The 18,642-nt window shown below is 55.7% G+C and overlaps 1 protein-coding gene across 1 annotated transcript; it reads left to right on the forward strand.

Moving 5' to 3' along the window:
- The first annotated feature begins 6,665 nt into the window (after positions 1–6,665).
- LOC135977303 (uncharacterized) lies at positions 6,666–8,561 on the forward strand. Its single transcript, XM_065577472.1, has 2 exons — positions 6,666–7,340; positions 7,936–8,561. Exons 1-2 carry the CDS (start codon positions 6,797–6,799, stop codon positions 8,436–8,438), a joined length of 1,047 nt encoding a protein of 348 aa, XP_065433544.1. The 5' UTR covers positions 6,666–6,796; the 3' UTR covers positions 8,439–8,561.
- The last annotated feature ends 10,081 nt before the right edge of the window (positions 8,562–18,642 follow it).

Consider the following 18,642-nt stretch of genomic DNA (forward strand, 5'->3'; position numbering starts at 1 on the left):
AACAGCCGGGCTTCATCGTAGGCAGAACGTGTATCCAGCCTTCTCCACACTGCCAGCACCTTACACAATCAGCCACACTTGTTCAACCCACTGGGGCTGCAAAACCAAACGACGCTGCCAATGAGCAAAGGCTCCACCAAGGGCCCCAGACATGATCCCACCAACCCCTCTCCCTTGGCTGCAAGTCCAAGCGGAGAGCTGGCTGGCAGGTGGCCGTTTACTCGGCAACAGGAGACTTGTCTCTCTCAGTTCTTCACACCCCAGATCGGATGCATTTAACCCTTCTTGCGCCAGGCAATGGGGAAGTCCAGCAGTCACTGCCAGCGGTGTCCGGTAGTAGCTGAACCTGCTAAGAGACCCCAGCTCCCAGCAGCAAAGGATTAGGTCAAAAGCGGCTTTGGTTTGCTGAGGTTTATTCAGTGAGATGCAGCTCTCCAGGCCGGCCAATCTCTGTAACCATTACACGTATCACGGGAGCACCTAGAGACCCCGAACCAAGATTGGGCCCCTTGTGCCTGGCTCTGCACAGACATGGCAAGAGACAGTCCCTGCTGTAAGAATTCGCAGCACACACCATCAAAGGGGGGAGAAGAAACAGGGAAAGCGACTTGGGTGAGGTCAGTGACAGAGCTGGGAACAGAACCCAGGAGTCCTGGCTACCGGGCCAGTGTCCTAGCCACTGACCCTCACTGCCCCTCTATGAGGATGATGTTATGTGCTGCTTTCCCCTAATACAAATGCTGCTATGAGTGCACTGATCAGATGGTCAACTGCAAATGTGTCCAGTGTTTTTATAAGCCCAGGGAGAAAGGAGACTTTCTTGCCATCCTATGGGGGTGCTCCCGCAATGGGCAAGTGGCCCGTGGGATGTGTCTGCCCTTTGTGCAGCGACTGGCTAGGTCCAGAGTGTTGTCTGTCTGTCCACCTCCTATGGGCTCATCCCCAACTGGGCACCTCTGATGCTAGGTACCTGCCTTTGCTCTGGAGTCCCCAGCTCTTGGCTCAATGGGGGCCTCTGGAGATGCAGAGAAGTGGAGGCCTCTGAAATGCTGGTGATTTGGGAAGGGTCAGTTTGGTTGGATACGGGAAAAACTGGCCTAAACCTGCAGCCACATCTTTGGAGAGGGAAGCTTGGCTAACGTCTGCAGAGTTCTTCCTCAGCACCCTGGGTCCAGCCTGGAGGCCAAAGCACCATCCTCCCATGAGAAAGGCTGTTCTCGTAAGCTCTCCAGCCTGGGTGTTTCCCCAGTGGAGTCCCACTGCTGGTGAGCTGCCCCCTTACTCACGAAAGTGGGTGCTGCTGGGCTGACGTACTTGGGGCGAGAACATTCTCCCCTGCCGAAATCTTTAGCTGCTCTTTGAGGCCTCTCGTTTCCCCTCAGATCTGAGACAGATTCGGTTTGAATTTTGCTCTTTGTTTTCTAAGCTGTCGCTTGCCAAATCCCCTGTAAAGTTTGTCCCAGATTCACCCCTGAGCAGAAGCAAACCTCATCTGGGACTCTCCTTGGTTCTGGGATTTCTCCCCACGTGGGAGGGGCTCCCAGTTGCCATGGCAGAGAACAGACCCTCACGCTATGGTTGCTGCCCACGTGGCTCTGTGTCCATTGCTGCTCCGAGCATGGAGCTCCAGGCCTGGTGCGTGGGTCAGAGGGGGAAGGCCAGTGGATAAGGGATGAGGGTGTAAATTCCACATGCTTCTGTTTGCCTTTGTCTCTGCTGCTCCCCACCTGCTCACGCCTTGGTGTTAGTCACTGATTAGCAGGGAGGAGATGCACCCGGAGAGCTTCCCTCTGTCAGCACTCCTTACGCCCGGGGCCAGCCTGCGCTCTCAGGCCTCGCCAAGCCGGGCGGGTCTGCATAACCTGCGTGATTGGACCTGGCTGCTTGGGCGACTCCCAGAGAGAAGCTGGTTTTTTTACCTTATAAGGAAACAAATTGCTGCTGGCTGCTTTTGAAGGGAATGCCCTGACACAGCCAGCTCTTTGCCCTGGGGCGGCACTGGGCCAGTCCGGACTCGGCCGCCACCACAGGCCCCTCTCTGGGCCCTACGAAGGGACCGCCGGGTGCTGCAAACCAAAGGGATTCCAATCGAAGTCACAGCCCCGCGGTATCTGACCTGACTGTGGGCTGCAAACTTAGCAGCACCTCCCCCGTGTCCAGCCGTCTGACTGCCCCCTCTCCCGCTCTATGGCCTTGGGAAGGTGTCAGCAGAGTACGGGACAGAGCGTGAGGAAGAGGAAGCAGATGGAGCAAGGGCTTCGTTGGGTTTGGAGCTGTCCCATGTGGCAAGACCCCTTCCCCAGTGCGTGGCCTGTGCTGCAGGACCCCTCCGCCCTGCAGAGCAGCTGTGTGCCCTATAGTGCCGTGTGGCGTGGTGCACCTCCCCCCCCCCCCTGTTTCCAAATTCGCCCGGGTGACTCCGGACTGTAAAACCGCACGCTCCGTTCTCAGGAGCTGGTAGTGCCCTGCTACGGGCTCTTCAGAGAACCTGAAATTAGCAAAGGCCAATACCAAATCAAAGGATAAAAGTCAGTGGCGGATGAAACCGTGAGTGGTAGAGAGGAGGCCAGTGGGATTCCACGCTGCATCCCACAACGCTCTGGGAAACTCAAAGGTCTCATAGTTTAAAAGGACACATGTAAATACACTGATAAATTAACCCCTGGAGCACACAAATAGTTTAATGATCTTCACACCAGGCCCAGATGAAGAACAGCACATCAGTGATACTAGCCACCAAGGGACCCCGTCCTCGGGCTCCGAGGCATTAGCTGCCCCCCAGGAAGGGATGTTCACAATGGGACAGGATTGGGTGTATTCTAGGGGGTTGGAGAAAAGGGCTTCATGCCTTCCAGGCTGTGTCTGGAGACAGGCTGTCTCACTCTCTGCCAGTGCCCTGTCTTGCTACAGTTCAGTGTACACCAGGCTGCACTCACAGGCCAGCACTCAGGCAGCACTCAAGAGATTTTCTGCAGCAATGCAGCTCTTACAGGGGGCTGGAGCAATGTGTACAGTGGGGGGCTGAGAGCCATTGACCCGAACTGTAAACCCTGGATCTGATGGAAACCACGTCAAGCCGGGGGGCGTGAATGCCCCCCTAGTTCCAGCACCTCTGCTCTTACATTGCTGCGAGGATGATTATTTAGATGTCTGGAATCTGACCCTGATGCCCGTGGCAGGGCAGAATGTGAGACCTTTGCTGCAAAGGAAGAAGGGTGTGAAAAGCAGATGCCACAGGGTCCCAAATGGGATATTTCCCAGTGGCAGCAGCTGCTCATTAATCCAAGTTCCTTGTGTGTGAACCCTCTGTCCACACAGGACAGCAACATACACCTCATCGGGGGTTGGGAATGGGATCCCATGTAGGCCACCAGCAAGAATCCAGCCGGGGCTGGAGTGGCCGACACTCTTTGCTGGACTGTGTGACTTGGCGGGTTTCAGTCCAGTCCCTACTGCCCGGATCCATGTCCCACGCTTGACACTAGTCGGTGCCCTTTGTTGGCAGTCTCAGAAGAGGGGCCCGGGGACTGAACGGCCCTCGTCCCTGGAGGGGACGCTCTTCGGGAGTGGGAAGTTTGCCCTGTGGCTGCCTGAGCTGGGCCTGCTCTGAGATAAGCAGAGGCCTGCAGGGCCAGGCATACGATACAGCACCATTCACCAGCGTTCAGTGTACTTCAAAATTAGATTAAATAAGCCAAAGAATAAGCCAGACTGATGCCCTAGAATCGATCCCCCAACGCCAGGCTCCTGCGTGGGCCTAGGGGGCAGCGGCTCCTGCCTGGTCAGGTTTTTGTGCCTTGGCACTCGATAGTGAGTATCCCCTGACTGGCGCTGGCAAGTGTCTGCAGGAGAGGTGGGGCCTGCATGAGTTTCGCTGCAGCGCTCCACACCCTTGGCTGGGAACAATGCAAGTGGGGATTTTCCGGGAGCAGCTGCCAAGTTCACACACTTGCTGCTGTGAGTCACTGAGAAGCTGTCACTAGTAGGCACTGGGGCTTGGCAGAGGACTGGCAGGTGAGACATACAGATGGTAAATGGCCCTACTTGAGGGGTCTTGGTCATGAATGAAATGTACTTGCTGGCCTGTTTCTCTGCACTTCCCTGCTGCCTTCTGCCCTTTTCTGAGCCTGCTGCTAAACCACAATTTTCAAAAGTAGGTGCTGAAAATCAGGCCACTTATTTAGGTGCCTTTGTCAGGATTTAAGGGTGGGATTTTCAAAAGCAGCCAAGTGCCCTAGGAGCCTGAGTTCCTTTGAAAGTCGATGATGCTCCTAAGTCACTCAGGCACTTTTGAAAATCCCACCCTTAAGTGCTTCTTTGGGCCCCGAAAGGAGCTGCTGGCAGCTGTGCACCTTGGGAATCCGGCTCCTCATTTTGGTGCCTTAGTCCCCGGTTTGAGCTTCTGGGGTGTAGTGCTGCAATGCGGACAACACCATTGTTTCCACGGCGGTCACATCCCATGGGGCTGTCACATGCAAGACTATGACATCGCTGTGGGGTCAAACAGGAAGGGGAGCAGGAGCAATTCTCCTAATCAGACCCTAAGGGTTACACCAGCACCTGTCCAGGGTTACGCCACTGAAGACAAGAACATGACTCTGGATGCACCTGAGCCAGGAATCTGGCTCTCATTGCTGTGCGGGCCCAAAGAGGAGATGGGGTCAGGATTAAATCACATCTCAGTGGGAATCAGTCGGTTTTTAGGAGCACGTGTAAGGATACCATGATTCCCAGCAGCTCCGGGGAGCCCTAACCAGCACAAGAGAACCGGAGCGAGGAAGACGGTTCTCAAGGTATTGCTAGCTCATGCCAAGCCAGAACGAATGGAGCGTGCTCTCGAGCTGGCCAAAGCTCCGTGGTGCAGATAAGCTTGGCAGAAACAGCTGAGGTCCCTGGCGGCTGCCCAGAGAGGCTTGTGTGAATCGTCTCAGTCCAGGCCCCGTGTGTGTGTGTGTGTGTGTGTGTGTGTCCACATCACAAAAAGCACCACCACAGCTGGTGCTAGCTGCAGGCTTATTGTCAGCAGAAGCGACTGGGCCAAGCAGACCGAGCATCCTTCTGCACCAGACAGGGTCTTGGCTGAGGCCTAGGAGAAGGGTGCCCTGCCTGGGAGACACCCAGACCTGCTGCAGGGGCTGAGCTGAAGGAACCTGCTGGAGGTTTGTTTGTCACTGAAATAGGCTCCAGGGTGTTAATGGGGGGTCACCGAGCCAGGTCTCAGAGGAGACCCCGTGTGTGTCACCCTGAAATACGGGGTGACAAGACTGCAACTCCCAGGGCCCAGACTGGCCACTGTGGCTTTGAGGGGCCTGATCCATGGGAAGTGGCACTTTGGAGAACAGTCTGTCCCAGGCGTGGCCCCATGGGAAGGAATGTAAAACCTTTGAAGTCTTAACTAGCCTGTAATTATCTTCTCACATGTCTCAGCGGGAGACCGGAGGCCGCCCCAGCCTGAGGCCAGAGCGCTGAGATAAACAGTACCTGGAACACACGTCCTGGCCTGCCTCAGGAATGCGCCTGAGTCACAGAGAGCCAGGCCTAGTTTTGTCTGGGTCAGGGGTATACAACAGCTGCCTCTGCCCGGCGAGCTCTGAGGCCTGCAAAACACAAGCCAGGGGAGCTGCTTGTGTCATGGCAGCTGGAAACACTCTGTTCAGTCCTGATCTGCCTGCCTGACCTTTTAGGGGGAAGTTAGCATGGGGGAAAGGTGCCGACTTGAGAGCTCTGGAGACTGAATGGCTCCCGAACCAGAACCAGAACCACCTGCTGTGCTCCCCCTGCCCCTCACCAATCCCTCAGCCCTGCCCCCCGATCAGCTTCGCTGACTCTCCACCTCTTCTCCAATCGCAGCTGAAACTGTCCCTGTACCAGGGACTGGCCGGGATCAGACTTGCCTTCCTTTTGCTTCTGCAGACACAGGCAGGAACCATTGCAAGCAGGAGTTTTGCCACCATAGCCAGTAGCCACTCCTTTTACGGGCCCGTGGAGGCCGAAAAGCCCCGGTCGCTGATGCACCCATCCCAATAGGGGGCAAGGGCTGACGAGGGCAATAGAGATATTGAGGTGTTCCCAGTGCTGCAGATGGTGATGGGCTGGGAGGTGGGGGACCCATGTGGGGCGGGGCTGGGCGGCTGTCCACACAGGCTCGGGAGGGGGGCTTATGGAAATCACAGGCCATCACTGCTTCCAGGCCATCGCTGCTTCACCCTGCTGGGGTGAGCCAGACGCACAGGGTCCCTGAAGCTGTTACTGCACCGTATCCACCAAGCAGCTTGTCAGGTGCACAGACCATCTCTTTGTTAGGTGCGCGTACAGCGCCGCACACAACAGAGCCCTGGCCTCTAGGTGCAGCCGCAGTGCAGCCATTAGTGGTACTGATAACTTCGGGTGCAGAGAGGCCCCTCGGACTTAGGCCTGGTCTACACTACGGGTTTAGGTCGACTTTAGCGGCGTTAAACCGAATTAAGCCTGGACACGTCCACACAACGAAGCCCTTTCTTTCGACTTAAAGGGTCCTTTAAACCGGTTTCTTTACACCACCTCTGACGAGGGGATTAGCGATAAAACCGGTCTTTGCGGGTCGGAATTGGGGTAGTGTGGACGGAATTCGACGTTATTGGCCTCCGGGAGCTATCCCACAGTGCTTCATTGTGACCGCTCTGGACAGCACTCTCAACTCAGATGCACTGACCAGGTAGACAGGAAAAGACCCGCGAAGGTTTGAATTTCATTTCCTGTTTGCCCAGCGTGGAGAGCACAGGTGACCCCGCAGAGCTCATCAGCACAGGTAACCGTGATGGAGTCCTCCCAGGATCGCAAAAGAGCTCCAGCATGGACCGAACGGGAGGTACGAGATCTGCTCGCCATATGGGGAGATGAAGCAGTGATAGCTGAACTCCGTAGCAGTAAAAGAAATGGAAAAGTATTAGAAAAGATCTCCAAGGCCATGAAGGACCGAGGCCATAACAGGGACACACAGCAGTGCCGCGTGAAAATTAAGGAGCTACGGCAAGCTTACCACAAAGCCAGAGAAGCAAACGGAAGGTCCGGGGCAGAGCCGCAAACTTGCCGCTACTACGCGGAGCTGCATGCGATCCTAGGGGGTGCAGCCACCACTACCCCAACCGTGTGCTATGACTCTCTCACTGGAGAAACACACAGGGAAGACGGTTCGGGGAACGAGGAGGATGATGACGATGGAGGTACTGTAGGTAGCTCACAGCAGCAAGGAAGCGGAGAAACCGGTTTCCCCAACAGCCAGGATATGTTTGTGACCCTGGACCTGGAACCAGTAACCCCCGAACTCACCCAAGACCCTCAGGGCACACAGGAGACCTCTGGTGAGTGTAACTTTGTAACTATTTGTAAACATTACAAAAAAAAAGCAAGCGTGTTTAATGATTACTTTGCCCTGGCAATCGCGGCCAGTACATCTACTGGAAAAGTCTGTTAACGTGTATGGGGATGGAGCGGAAATCCTCCAGGGACATCTCCAGAAAGCTCTCCTGGTTGAAATGGGGTGATTTTATTAAGGGGACATTCAGAGGCGCCCGTTCCTGCTCTTCTGACCAGAAATGTTCCCCGCTGTTAACCACGCGGTGGGGGGAGGGGTGAAGTGATCATCCCAGAGAATCGTGTGTGTGTGTGGGGCGGGGGGGTTTACTTGTGTTTGTGCCGCATGTTAACCGGGAAACCGCAGCCACTCCTTTTACATTGAAACCCCATTTTAAATGGACAACCCAATTCATCCTTGATATGGGAAATGCGCTGCTGTTTGCAACCTTTCCCGCATGTTAAGAAGGTTAAAAAAGCCAAAACACTGTGGCCTACGATGGCTGCCTGCAAGCCGAAATATGCGACCTTGTAATGAAAGAGTGTACCCATTGTTCTCTAAAATGTGTCTTTTTTAACCACCTCTCCCTTCTCCTCCGCCAGCTGCAAATGTTTCTCCTTCGCAGAGGCTCGTGAACATTAGAAAGAGAAAACGTAGGACGAGGGACGAGATGTTCACGGAGCTGCAGATGTCCGCCCAGGCTGATAGAGCACAGCAGAATGCGTGGAGGCAGTCAATGACGGAGATGAGAAAAGCCCAATATGAACGAGAGGAGAGGTGGCGGGCTGAATCGCGGGAAGAACAGAGCAAGTGGCGGGCTGAAGACGATAGGTGGCGTCAGCTTGCAGACAGACGGCAAGAGGCAATGCTCCGTCTGCTGGAGCATCAAACTGATATGCTCGAGCGTATGGTTGAGTTGCAGGAAAGGCAGCAGGAGCAGAGACCGCCGCTACAGCCCCTGTGTAACCAACAGCCCTCCTCCCCAAGTTCCATAGCCTCCTCACCCAGACGCCCAAGAACACGGTGGGGGGGCCTCCGTCCACCCAGTCACTCCACCCCAGATGATCGCCCAAGCATCAGAAGGCTGGCCTTCAATAAGAGTTAAAGTTTTAAAATGCAGTGTGTCCTTTTCCATCCCTCCTCCCCCACCCATCCCAGGCTACCTTGGCAATTATCCCCCTACCTCTGTAAGGAACTAATAAAGAATGCATGAATGTTAAAAAAAAAATGACTTTATTGCCTCTGCAAGCGGGAGGGGAGGGTGGGGTGGGGTGGTTGGTTTACAGGGAAGTAGAGTGAACCGGGTCGGTGGGGGGGGTTTGGAGGGTTCATCAAGGAGAAACAAACAGAAGTTTCACACAGTAGCCTGGCCAGTCACAAAACTCGTTTTCAAAGCTTCTCTGATGCGCACCGCGCCCTGCTGTGCTCCTCTAACCGCCCTGGTGTCTGGCTGCGCGTAATCAGCGGCCAGGCGAGTTGCCTCAACCTCCCACCCCGCCATAAAGGTCTCCCCCTTACTCTCACAGATATTGTGGAGCGCACAGCAAGTAGCAATAACAATGGGGATATTCTTTTCGCTGAGGTCTGAGCGAGTCAGTAAGCTGCGCCAGCGCGCTTTTAAACGTCCAAATGCACATTCCACCACCATTCGGCACTTGCTCAGCCTGTAGTTGAACAGGTCCTGACTCCTGTCCAGGCTGCCTGTGTACGGCTTCATGAGCCATGGCATTAAGGGGTAGGCTGGGTCCCCAAGGATCACGATAGGCATTTCAACATCCCCAATGGTCACTTTCTGGTCCGGGAAGAAAGTCCCTTCCTCCAGCTTTCGAAACAGAGCAGAGTTCCTGAAGACGCGAGCATCATGTACCTTTCCCGGCCATCCCACGTTGATGTTGGTGAAACGTCCCTTGTGATCCACCAGGGCTTGCAGCAGCATTGAAAAGTACCCCTTGCGGTTTATGTAGTCGGTGGCTTGGTGCTCCGGTGACAAGATAGGGATATGGGTTCCGTCTATGGCCCCGCCACAGTTTGGGAATCCCATTTCAGCAAAACCATCCACTATTGACTGCACGTTGCCCAGAGTCACTACCCTTGCTATCACCAGGTCTTTCATTGCCCTGGCAAATTGGATCACAGCAGCCCCCACTGTAGATTTGCCCACTCCAAATTGATTCCCGACTGACCGGTAGCTGTCTGGCGTTGCAAGCTTCCACAGGGCTATCGCCACTCGCTTCTCAACTGTGAGGGCTGCTCTCATCTTGGTATCCTGGCGTTTCAGGGCAGGGGACAGCAAGTCACAAAGTTCCATGAAAGTGCCCTTACGCATGCGAAAGTTTCGCAGCCACTGGGAATCGTCCCATACCTGCAGCACGATGCGGTCCCACCAGTCTGTGCTTGTTTCCCGGGCCCAGAATCGGCGTTCCACGGCATCAACCTGCCCCAGTGACACCATGATTTCCACATTGCTGGTGCCTGTGCCTTGTGAGAGGTCTATGTCCATGTCAATTTCCTCATCACTCTCGTCGCCGCGCTGCAATCGCCTCCTCGCCTGGTCCGGGTTTCGCCTTGGCATGTCCTGGCTCTGCATATACTCCAGGACAATGCGCGTGGTGTTCATAGTGCTCATAATTGCCGCGGTGATCTGAGCGGGCTCCATGATCCCAGTGCTAGCTATGGCGCCTGGTCAGAAAAAAGGCGCGAAAGTAGTATCTGATGGACCAGGAGAAGGAGGGAGGGCGGGAGGGAGGGAGGGCCGAGTGACGACATGGCGTACAGGTACAGGAACAGGGAGAAACACAAACAACTGTCACACAGAATGGTCCCCCCAAAGATTAAAATGAAAACCCTGGGCTTAGCAGGCCATTGATTTCACGGAGGAAGGGGAAGCATATGAATACAGAACAAATCTATTTTTTACATCTTAAGGTGGCAGCCGACGGTGCAGCATGAGTGACAGCCATACCAGTACGACGATGACGGATACCAATCATAAAATACCATCATCTGCCAAAAGGCAAGGGGCTGCTGCTGTGTAGCAATGCAGCCCCACGTCTGCCAGCCCCACGTCCGCCAGCACCCAGCATCGCCCTCGGCCTCTTCTGGGTGCTTAGCAGACAATACTGGGCAATTGGCAGAAAATAGTATATTACGACTGGTAGCCATCATCATCGAAACAGTAGCATGTCTGCCCAGGTGGCCATGATTGACAGCCACACCAATACGATGACGACGGATACCAGTCATAATATACCATCGCCTGGCAAGGGGCTGGTGCAATGCAGCCCTACGGCTGCCAGCCCCATGGCTATCACTCATGCTACACCGTCTACCGCCAAAAGGCAGTTAGCAGCTGCTGCTGTGTAGCAATGCAGTCCCACGTCTGCCAGCACCCAGAGGACATATGGTGACGGTGAGCTCAGCTGAGCTGAGCGGGCTCCATGCTTGCCGTGATATGTTGTCTGCACAGGTAACCCAGGTAAAAAGGCGCGAATCTATTGTCTGCGTTGCTGTGACGAGGGGGGAGGGGCCTGACGACATGTACCCAGAACCGCCCGCGACACTGTTTTGCATCATCCGGGCATTGGGATCTCAACCCAGAATTCAAAGAAAAGGCGCGAACCGCTTCTCGGCTCTCTGAGCTGTGGCGCAAACGTAGTATCTGACGGACTAGGGGAAGGAGGGAGGGGGGCCGAGTGACGACATGGCGTACAGGCACAGGGAATTAAAATCAAGAACGGTGGCTGTGCATCAGGGAGAAACACAAACAACTGTCACACAGAATGTTCCCCCCAAAGATTAAACTGAAAACCCTGGGCTTAGCAGGCCGTTGATTTGACGGAGGGAGGGGGAAGCAAATGAATACAGAGCAAATCTATTTTTTACATCTTAAGACGACGGTGCAGCGTGACTGATAGCCCTCGGCATCTTTCTGGGTGCTTGGCAGCAAATACGGGGCGGCGTATGACGATGGTCTTCAGGCCTATTGCACAATCGGCTGCTCGGGGAAGACTCTGCTAATGTGCGATGACCCGACTTGTAATAGGACGGCTAATAGTCGTAATACACCATTTACTGCCAAAAGGCAAGCCCCACGGCTGCCAGCACCCAGATCGCCGATGAAGGCTACCAGTCTACTGCACCGTCTACCGCCAAAAGGCAGTTAGCAGCTGCTGCTGTGCAGCAATGCAGTCCCACGTCTGCCGACACCCAGAGGACATATGGTGACGGTGAGCTCAGCTGAGCGGGCTCCATGTTGTCTGCACAGGTAACTCAGGTAACCCAGGTAAAGAGGCGCGAATCTATTGTCTGCCGTTGCTGTGACGGGGGAGGGAGGGGCCTGACGACATGTACCCAGAACCGCCCGCGACACTGTTTTGCATCATCCGGGCATTGGGATCTCAGCCCAGAATTCAAAGGGGCGGCGGAGACTGCGGGAACTGTGGGATAGCTGTGGGATAGCTACCCATAGTGCAATGCTCTGGAAGTCGACGCTAGCCTTGTACTGTGGACGCGGTCCGCCGACTAGAGCACCTAGAGCATTTTATTGTGTGGACACACACAATCGGCTGTATACAACCGATTTCAATAAAACCGGCTTCTATAAATTCGAACTAATTTCGTAGTGTAGACGTACCCTTAGACGCACCCTGCCGGCTCAAGGGCGAGGCCAGCCCAGAAGAGGATTCTCCCAGGGCGGGGCTGTGCCGGGGCTATGACACAGGATTAGTGAGACGCGGAAGCTCCTCTGATGATACCAGGGAACCTGAGAAACAGAGCTGCCTGCGGGGGCAGAACATCCTCAAGATCCCCAATGGCAGCCTCTCCGCTCCCTCGTAGACGTGACGCCCCTCTGCATGCTCTGACGCCCCGGGCCTGGAGCCCCCATTGTGGGCGACTGATACCAGCTCCCACCCCCCCATTCAGCGTCTCCCTTTCGACCCTGCTGTCTGGTTGCACGGCCGCTCCCAGGAAGGTGGTGGGACGCTTGGGAGCCGTCCACGGCTCCTGCCCCTGGTGGTCAGGGGCAGCTTGGGAGTGGGTTTCCCTCCAGGGCAGGGGCGTCAGGCGGGAGTCACAGGGGCATTTAGGGGGCAGCTCCATGCTCACACTGTGCCACCTGCCTTCGCCCCCCGGATTCCCAGCACCTCAGAGCTGGATGGTTAAGCAGCAGTTTGGTGTCACCTATAGGCAGGAGTCAGTACTACACCCTCCCATGCCCCACAGAAAGGAGAGGAACCCACAAGTTAGCAAAGAAGGAAGCCGGGACCGAGCAGCCGCTGGGCCGGAGCCATCCGTGACGACGTCGCTTCTCAGAAGCTTTAATCCGGGAAGCAGCCCTGCCCCGCCGCATTACCTGTGCAGCCATCAACTCCGCACCAGGCGATGTGGGGAGACACGTTGCCTGACCCTGCACTGGGCCAAAGAGCAGGTCCTGGGGGCTGTAGGGCTGGCTGGCCTGGACAACAGAAGCCCTTCCGTCTACTGAATAGGAAAGAATTTGAGGGACTCCCGCCTGCCTCCCTCCCGACCCTGTATTTTGCCTCAGGAAAGCCACAGTCTCCCTTCAGTCCACGCTGTGTGGAATTGCCACGGACGCTGGGGAAGCCGTGCCCAGCTCGAGAGGAGGATCTGAGCCTGTAACATTCAGACTGCCTTGAGTTACATATCCAGTCAAGATTCCTGGTTTTACACGGGCCAGCACGCGTGTACATACCCACATGTATGCCTGTATATTGTCTGTGCACCTATATTGCAAACCACCTGTGGAAAGAAATCTCTGTACAAGCATAGCCAAACACAGCATGTGTAGAAAATCCTGGTTTTAAACCATATAATAGGCTGAATTGGACTTCAGAGTCACTGCTCTCATCTGTGACCATCCCTTACCCCAGTCACCAGTCTCATCGCATTGCTTCCTTGCACTCCCCCCGCCAGTTTATTGCCTCTTGCCTTATACGTAGACTGGAAGCTTGTCAGGGGCCAGCTCTGTGTTATGCTTGTACAACGCCTAGCACAACAGAGGGCCCCTAGGCACTCTGCAATACCAATAAGACGTAATCGTTTTAAATCTATTTTATACACTACTGCATAGAGAAGCGGATCATGTCCCCAACACCCACTAGCAGGACAGCTGGTCACTAGTGGGGCTAAGCCCCCGGTATCACAGCTAGGAGGAGTGGTTGATGTAGTGTTGCAGGGTGCCGAATGAGCTGCTATTACTAGTCTCTCAAGTACATCCCCTCTGGAGTACAGTGGCCCAGTTTTTCACTTTGAAAATAGGATGCACTGGCGGGGCAGGAGGAGAAATTGCTGCTTGCAGCCACTGGGGGCACCGACCCGCACTGCACACTGGAAGAGATGCAATTATTTCCCTGCGCAGTGTCAGGATCTGCCCCTGAACTACGTTCAGAGTCTGTCTTGCTGCTGCACCATGTACGAAAGGGATGTAGCTTGGAAATCCCCAACGCCGACCAGCAATACCAAGAGTCACCAGGTGAGGGCACCCTTGGTGAACATTTGAAATGGAGTGGGCGACTTGTTCCAGCGCATTCACAAGGCATCTGAGACCCAAGTGAGGCTGCCAGGACGCCTGTCTCTGACACCGGTAGCATGGGGATCTTTGCACTACCCAGCAATCCCTGGCTGGAAAGCGGCGCAAACGCACAAAGTAACAATAAATACTTGGTAATAATTAACAACACTACGTGAAAGCTCCTTAATTCCGATTTTTGATCTTCTGCCCCCATCTGCTCTCCTGTCCGGGAGCGAGTGGGGGATTATTCCCGTTGGAGCATCCTCTGGGGCCTGGGAACCAGCCTGCCGGAGCCTAGAGGGAAGGTATCTCTGGGGGGCTCTGGAACATGTCCCTGACAAGGGCTCTACAACGGCTCTCCCTGAAGGGGGAAAAACACCTTCCCAGGAATTCTTTGTGTGCGCTAGACAGGGCTGGCTGGCTAGCTGTACCTGCAAACCCTCCAGCAGAGACATAGCAAAGGAATACTTGTACAGCATAGCTTATACCAGTCCCCCAACTGAAATAAAGCTACACCGGCAAACGGACTTTGTTTGCGTCTACATTAAGGCTGCGTTGGTTAGGGTTTGTCACCGACATGCTGACAAACCATTCAAGTGTAGGCCAGGCCTCACTCCGTCCCAGCCTTGCTGGCTCTCAGCGCTAGCCTCTCCCTCAGGAGCCAGTCAGTATCTGCCACCAGGCTCTCAGCCCTTCCTTAAGACCCTGCAAGTGTGTCCCCCGACCCTGGAACTCCTGCAGCAAAGCCACTGGGTTGGCGTGACCCTTACAGCTTTACAGATGAAGCTACTCAGCTCTGTGAACTGACCCAGAACTTCCCTCTCCCCCCCAATCACTGACATGTCACCTGATCTGCTGCGCCCTCCTCTCAGCCGCTAACCTTTGAGTTCTGAGCACACCAGGAGCCGACTTAAGGTTTACCATGGAAACAGCAGAGAGCCTGGAGCTTTTGCCTGGGACTGACATGAAACCAGACAAATCAGCCGTTTCTCTTTGAGCTTTTTGATTGATTTGAACTTGAAACTTGAAGCAAAACGCAGGTAGTGACCCCAAACTGGAAGCCCCTGCAAAGGGACACGACTGACTGTCTGACCCCAGGCTGGAAGGGGGGAGGGAAAGGCAGACAGAAGATAGGGAATAACCAGGTTAGGGATAGGAAGCCTTTCTTCAAGTCTGAACGAAAAAGGCAGTTGGGAGAAGTTAGCTGGAATATATGCAGCCGTGGAGAGCATCACACAACTGGCCATTATAACCATATGGCAATTGCTACTACGTGGCCAAATGTGGCCATCGCACCCAAGCGGCCATCCACCCGTATGGCCAATAGACCTGTATGGCTATTAGTCCCACGTGGCCGGCTGACCTATACAGGCCATAGATCCAGGTGGCCATCACACCTCTGGGACCATCCCACCTATGAGACCATCCCAGGTGGCTATGCTACTTACTGTACCCACTCCGTGGACACACAGGTAGCTTCATTCTGCATGGCTGTCAGCCCAGTGCCTCTCACCAGCATAGCGTTCCCTCTAACAAATCTCCCACCGAAGAAACACTGATTCTTAGCACCTGAAGTTCTGTTACAGAAGCCAGCACCGGGGTATTTCCCACACTGCCTGCTCCTCCTGCGCTAGTGTTTTTTCCTGCCCCCAGCTCTGAATTCCTGTCCCACAATTTAAAGGTTGGCCAGTGTGTCTCAGGAGAAAACGTGCTCCCCCGAAGGACAGGGTTCAGTCCTGTCTCAGAGGAGATAGTGTCCCCTAGCCATCACCGATGCCTTCTCCGGCAGCGCAGCGCAGCGCAGCACCCCCTGCTGCCTGGGACACTAGATCAATACTGACCCAGAGGGCAGAGCACCCTACTGAGTCAACTGCCAAGGTGCAGTGTTCCTTGTGGGGTGCCAGGCCAGCCTTCACGTCTCTGAGCCTCGAGAGCACTGGCAGCTGAGCAGCTGATGCCAAATTACACCGCATTTACTCCCACAGAATTCAGGTACAGCCCCGACTCCCCAGACACTTGGTCTCCAGCAGCAGGTCCCAACAAGAATCGCTCCGGAAGACAGATTGCTTCCCTGAGTGCAGCGAAGTAGCTGTGTTCCTCCCAGGAGAGGAGTGAGACAAGGTGGGGGCAGGGACTAGCTTTTACTGGACCAACTTGTGTTCGAGGAAGAAATAAGCTTTCGAGCAGCACAGAGCTCTTCTTCAGGCCCCAAACCTTGTCTCTTCACCACCAGAAGCTGGTCCAGTAAAAGAGATTTCCTAGAAACTGCCCTCTTTGGAGCTGGGGAGATGACTCAAGTTTGCCAGTTCTCCCTGAGCTCTCAGACCCTTTCCATGTTATATTGGGGAGGGGGAAGAGGCGGCTCTCCCAGAGGCCTCAGAGAACTGGATGCACAGGGAGACGACCAGAAAGTCCTGAGAGAAGAGGCTATTTGGGCTGACTAGACAGCAGGGGAGTTTGCCTTGCACATGCAGAGTCCTGTGAAACACACACGGCTGGCCACCCAAAGTGCTTCCCCTGGTGGATCAGGGAGGATGGCCGGCTTGGGCACATGCAGTGCCAAGATGGGGCCCCACAAGTCTCGCTTCACACAGGGCCCTGCAAGACCTGTGGCCAGCCCCTGCCCAGAGAGGCTAGGGGCTTTCAGGTGCTAACAGTAATGTAAGGTTTCCATGGGGTCATGGGGGTGGGCCCCGGGGGATTTCTGGTGGGAGGAGGGAGGACGAGGATTGAAGAGACTGGTGCTCCTCATCCCTCGGGGAATCTCACACCAGACCAGCACTGTGCACCCCACGGTGTGGGGTGGGGGAGGAGGGCGTGCGGTGCCTGCGGGGGGTATATTCCAATGTGCTGCCGTACAGTGTTCAACACTGAACACAGCCAACTCCCTGGTCCCTTCCCCGGGCGGCTCAGGGGAGGCCGCAGGGGTCTGCCCCCCGGGAAGCCTCTCTAGATACCAGACTTTCCCACATTCACTTCATCAGCTGATCCTTAGCTGCCTGTCTCCAACCTCTGCTGCCAGTTACTGAACAGGCTGCAAACGCCCAGCTCTCCGGCTCATTTCCTGAGCTGCGCAGGAGGCCCTGGGCAGTGCTCACGTGCCCCAGGCCCTGGAGAGAGACACTCTGAGTGCTGCCTGCTAGCTGCCACATCGCTAGTCAGACACAGGCAGGAGAGTGGCCTGGTTTCAGAGGGGCTGAGCACCGACGATGTGGCCCTTGTGGCGCTGCGACACTCGGCTTTGGGCACTCCCCGGCCCTGGGCTAGTCACAGAGAGCTGAGCGCCAGCCTGCGGCTGGGCGGCACCAGCGTCACGGGGAGTGAAGCACCTTGCAGGATCGGGCCCCTTGGAAGGATCGGGCACCGCAGGCTGCTGCCTGTCCCCGCAGCCAGGGAGGATGGACGCCACCCCCAGAGGCTGGCTTAGGCCCTTTTTCTAGAGGAGTCAGTTTTATTCCTTCCCCATGAGAACGGGTAACACAAGTTCCACTTCAATCATCCCTTTCTCCCTAACCCGGGGTCTTCTGCTGGGGCCACCCATTTCCTACAGCTTCCGTGAGACACCCACAAGTCGTGCGCTTTTCCTGCCAGCCCAGAGACGCCCTGCTCTGAACAGCTTTCTTCTACTCCTCCTATAGGGCATCCACCTGGGATCCCCACTACTCCGGGGCCTGCCACAGGAGCCAACCTGCTCCCTGCAGTGCTCTTCACCCACCCCCAGCTCCTGCATCAGCCTCTGGCCTGCGCTGCTTTTATAATCCCTGGGCCTTGACTGGCGGCTCTCAGCTGGGAGACAGCTGATCAGTCCCAGGTGAGGCTGGTCCTGCTCCCTTGAAAGGGTCGGCCAACCCGGGACTGACACGTCAGGCTAGATCTGCAAAGGGATTTAGGTGCCTTTAGATCCTCAGCCCCCTGCCCAGTTGCCAGCCAACCCTCTAGGCAGCTCATTTTGCACCGTGGGTATGTGGGCACCTCTGCCCCTGTCCTGCTGCTGCTGAGGGTTATCGCCCTGGCAGGATCCTCCAGCGAGGCATTGCCCCACCTACCTCGCCTGCAGGGCCTCCTCTGCTAGGAGTGCTTACCAGACCGGGCCCCTCATCGAACACAGCTGAGGAGGGGATGCTTGTGCTGTCTCCCATAGTCCCACTAGCCCAGTGGTTAGTGCACTCAGCCAGGCTGCAGGAGACCAGGTTCAAATCCCGCCTCTGCCTGGTTCAGAGCAGGGACTTGACAGCAGGCCCCCCCACCTCCCAGGTGAGTGCTCTAACTCTAACCCCAAGATGGCCGGCTCAGGCGCCTAGTGAAACTCTTCCACTTGGTCTAAAATACTCACTTATCCCTTGGGCCAGGGAGCAGGAGACTGACTCTATGGACTAGTGGGTAAGGCGGGCACCTGGGAGACCCAGCTAGCTCCAGTCCCTGCTCCAATAAATATTTAAGCATTTCCCAGGAGAGGATTCCTCCCCAGAGTACCCTAGAGCCCAGAGGTTAGGGCATTCAGCGAGGTGCCTGGCTCCGAGAGCAGGTTCACAGCTATGACTTGTCTCCCTCTGGCCCGGCGTTTAGGCCACGCCCCTCTCCCTGGCATTTCCCACGGGCTCGTTGAGGTGGTTCCCGGCTCAACTCGCCAACTTCTGCGGATCCCACTCGTAAGCGCCTAGCGCCACCCAAGCGCTGTCCAGGGAGCCCTAACTTGGGGCTGAAGATCCCACTGGGTGGCAGGGGGCCTCGAGTTGGGTGTTTGCAGTGCTGCGCCCAAGTGCCCTCAGTGGGTCTG

The sequence above is a fragment of the Chrysemys picta genome, chromosome 24, assembly GCF_011386835.1.
Source record: "Chrysemys picta bellii isolate R12L10 chromosome 24, ASM1138683v2, whole genome shotgun sequence".
NCBI lineage: Eukaryota > Metazoa > Chordata > Testudines > Emydidae > Chrysemys > Chrysemys picta.

What these genes read in the sequence shown, in the direction of transcription:
- LOC135977303 (XM_065577472.1), top strand. Translation starts at nt 6,797, where the DNA reads ATGGAGTCCTCCCAGGATCGCAAAAGAGCTCCAGCATGGACCGAACGG. An exon ending in GGGCACACAGGAGACCTCTG is followed by an intron (nt 7,341 to 7,935) that starts GTGAGTGTAACT and finishes CTCCTCCGCCAG; the next exon opens with CTGCAAATGTTTCTCCTTCG.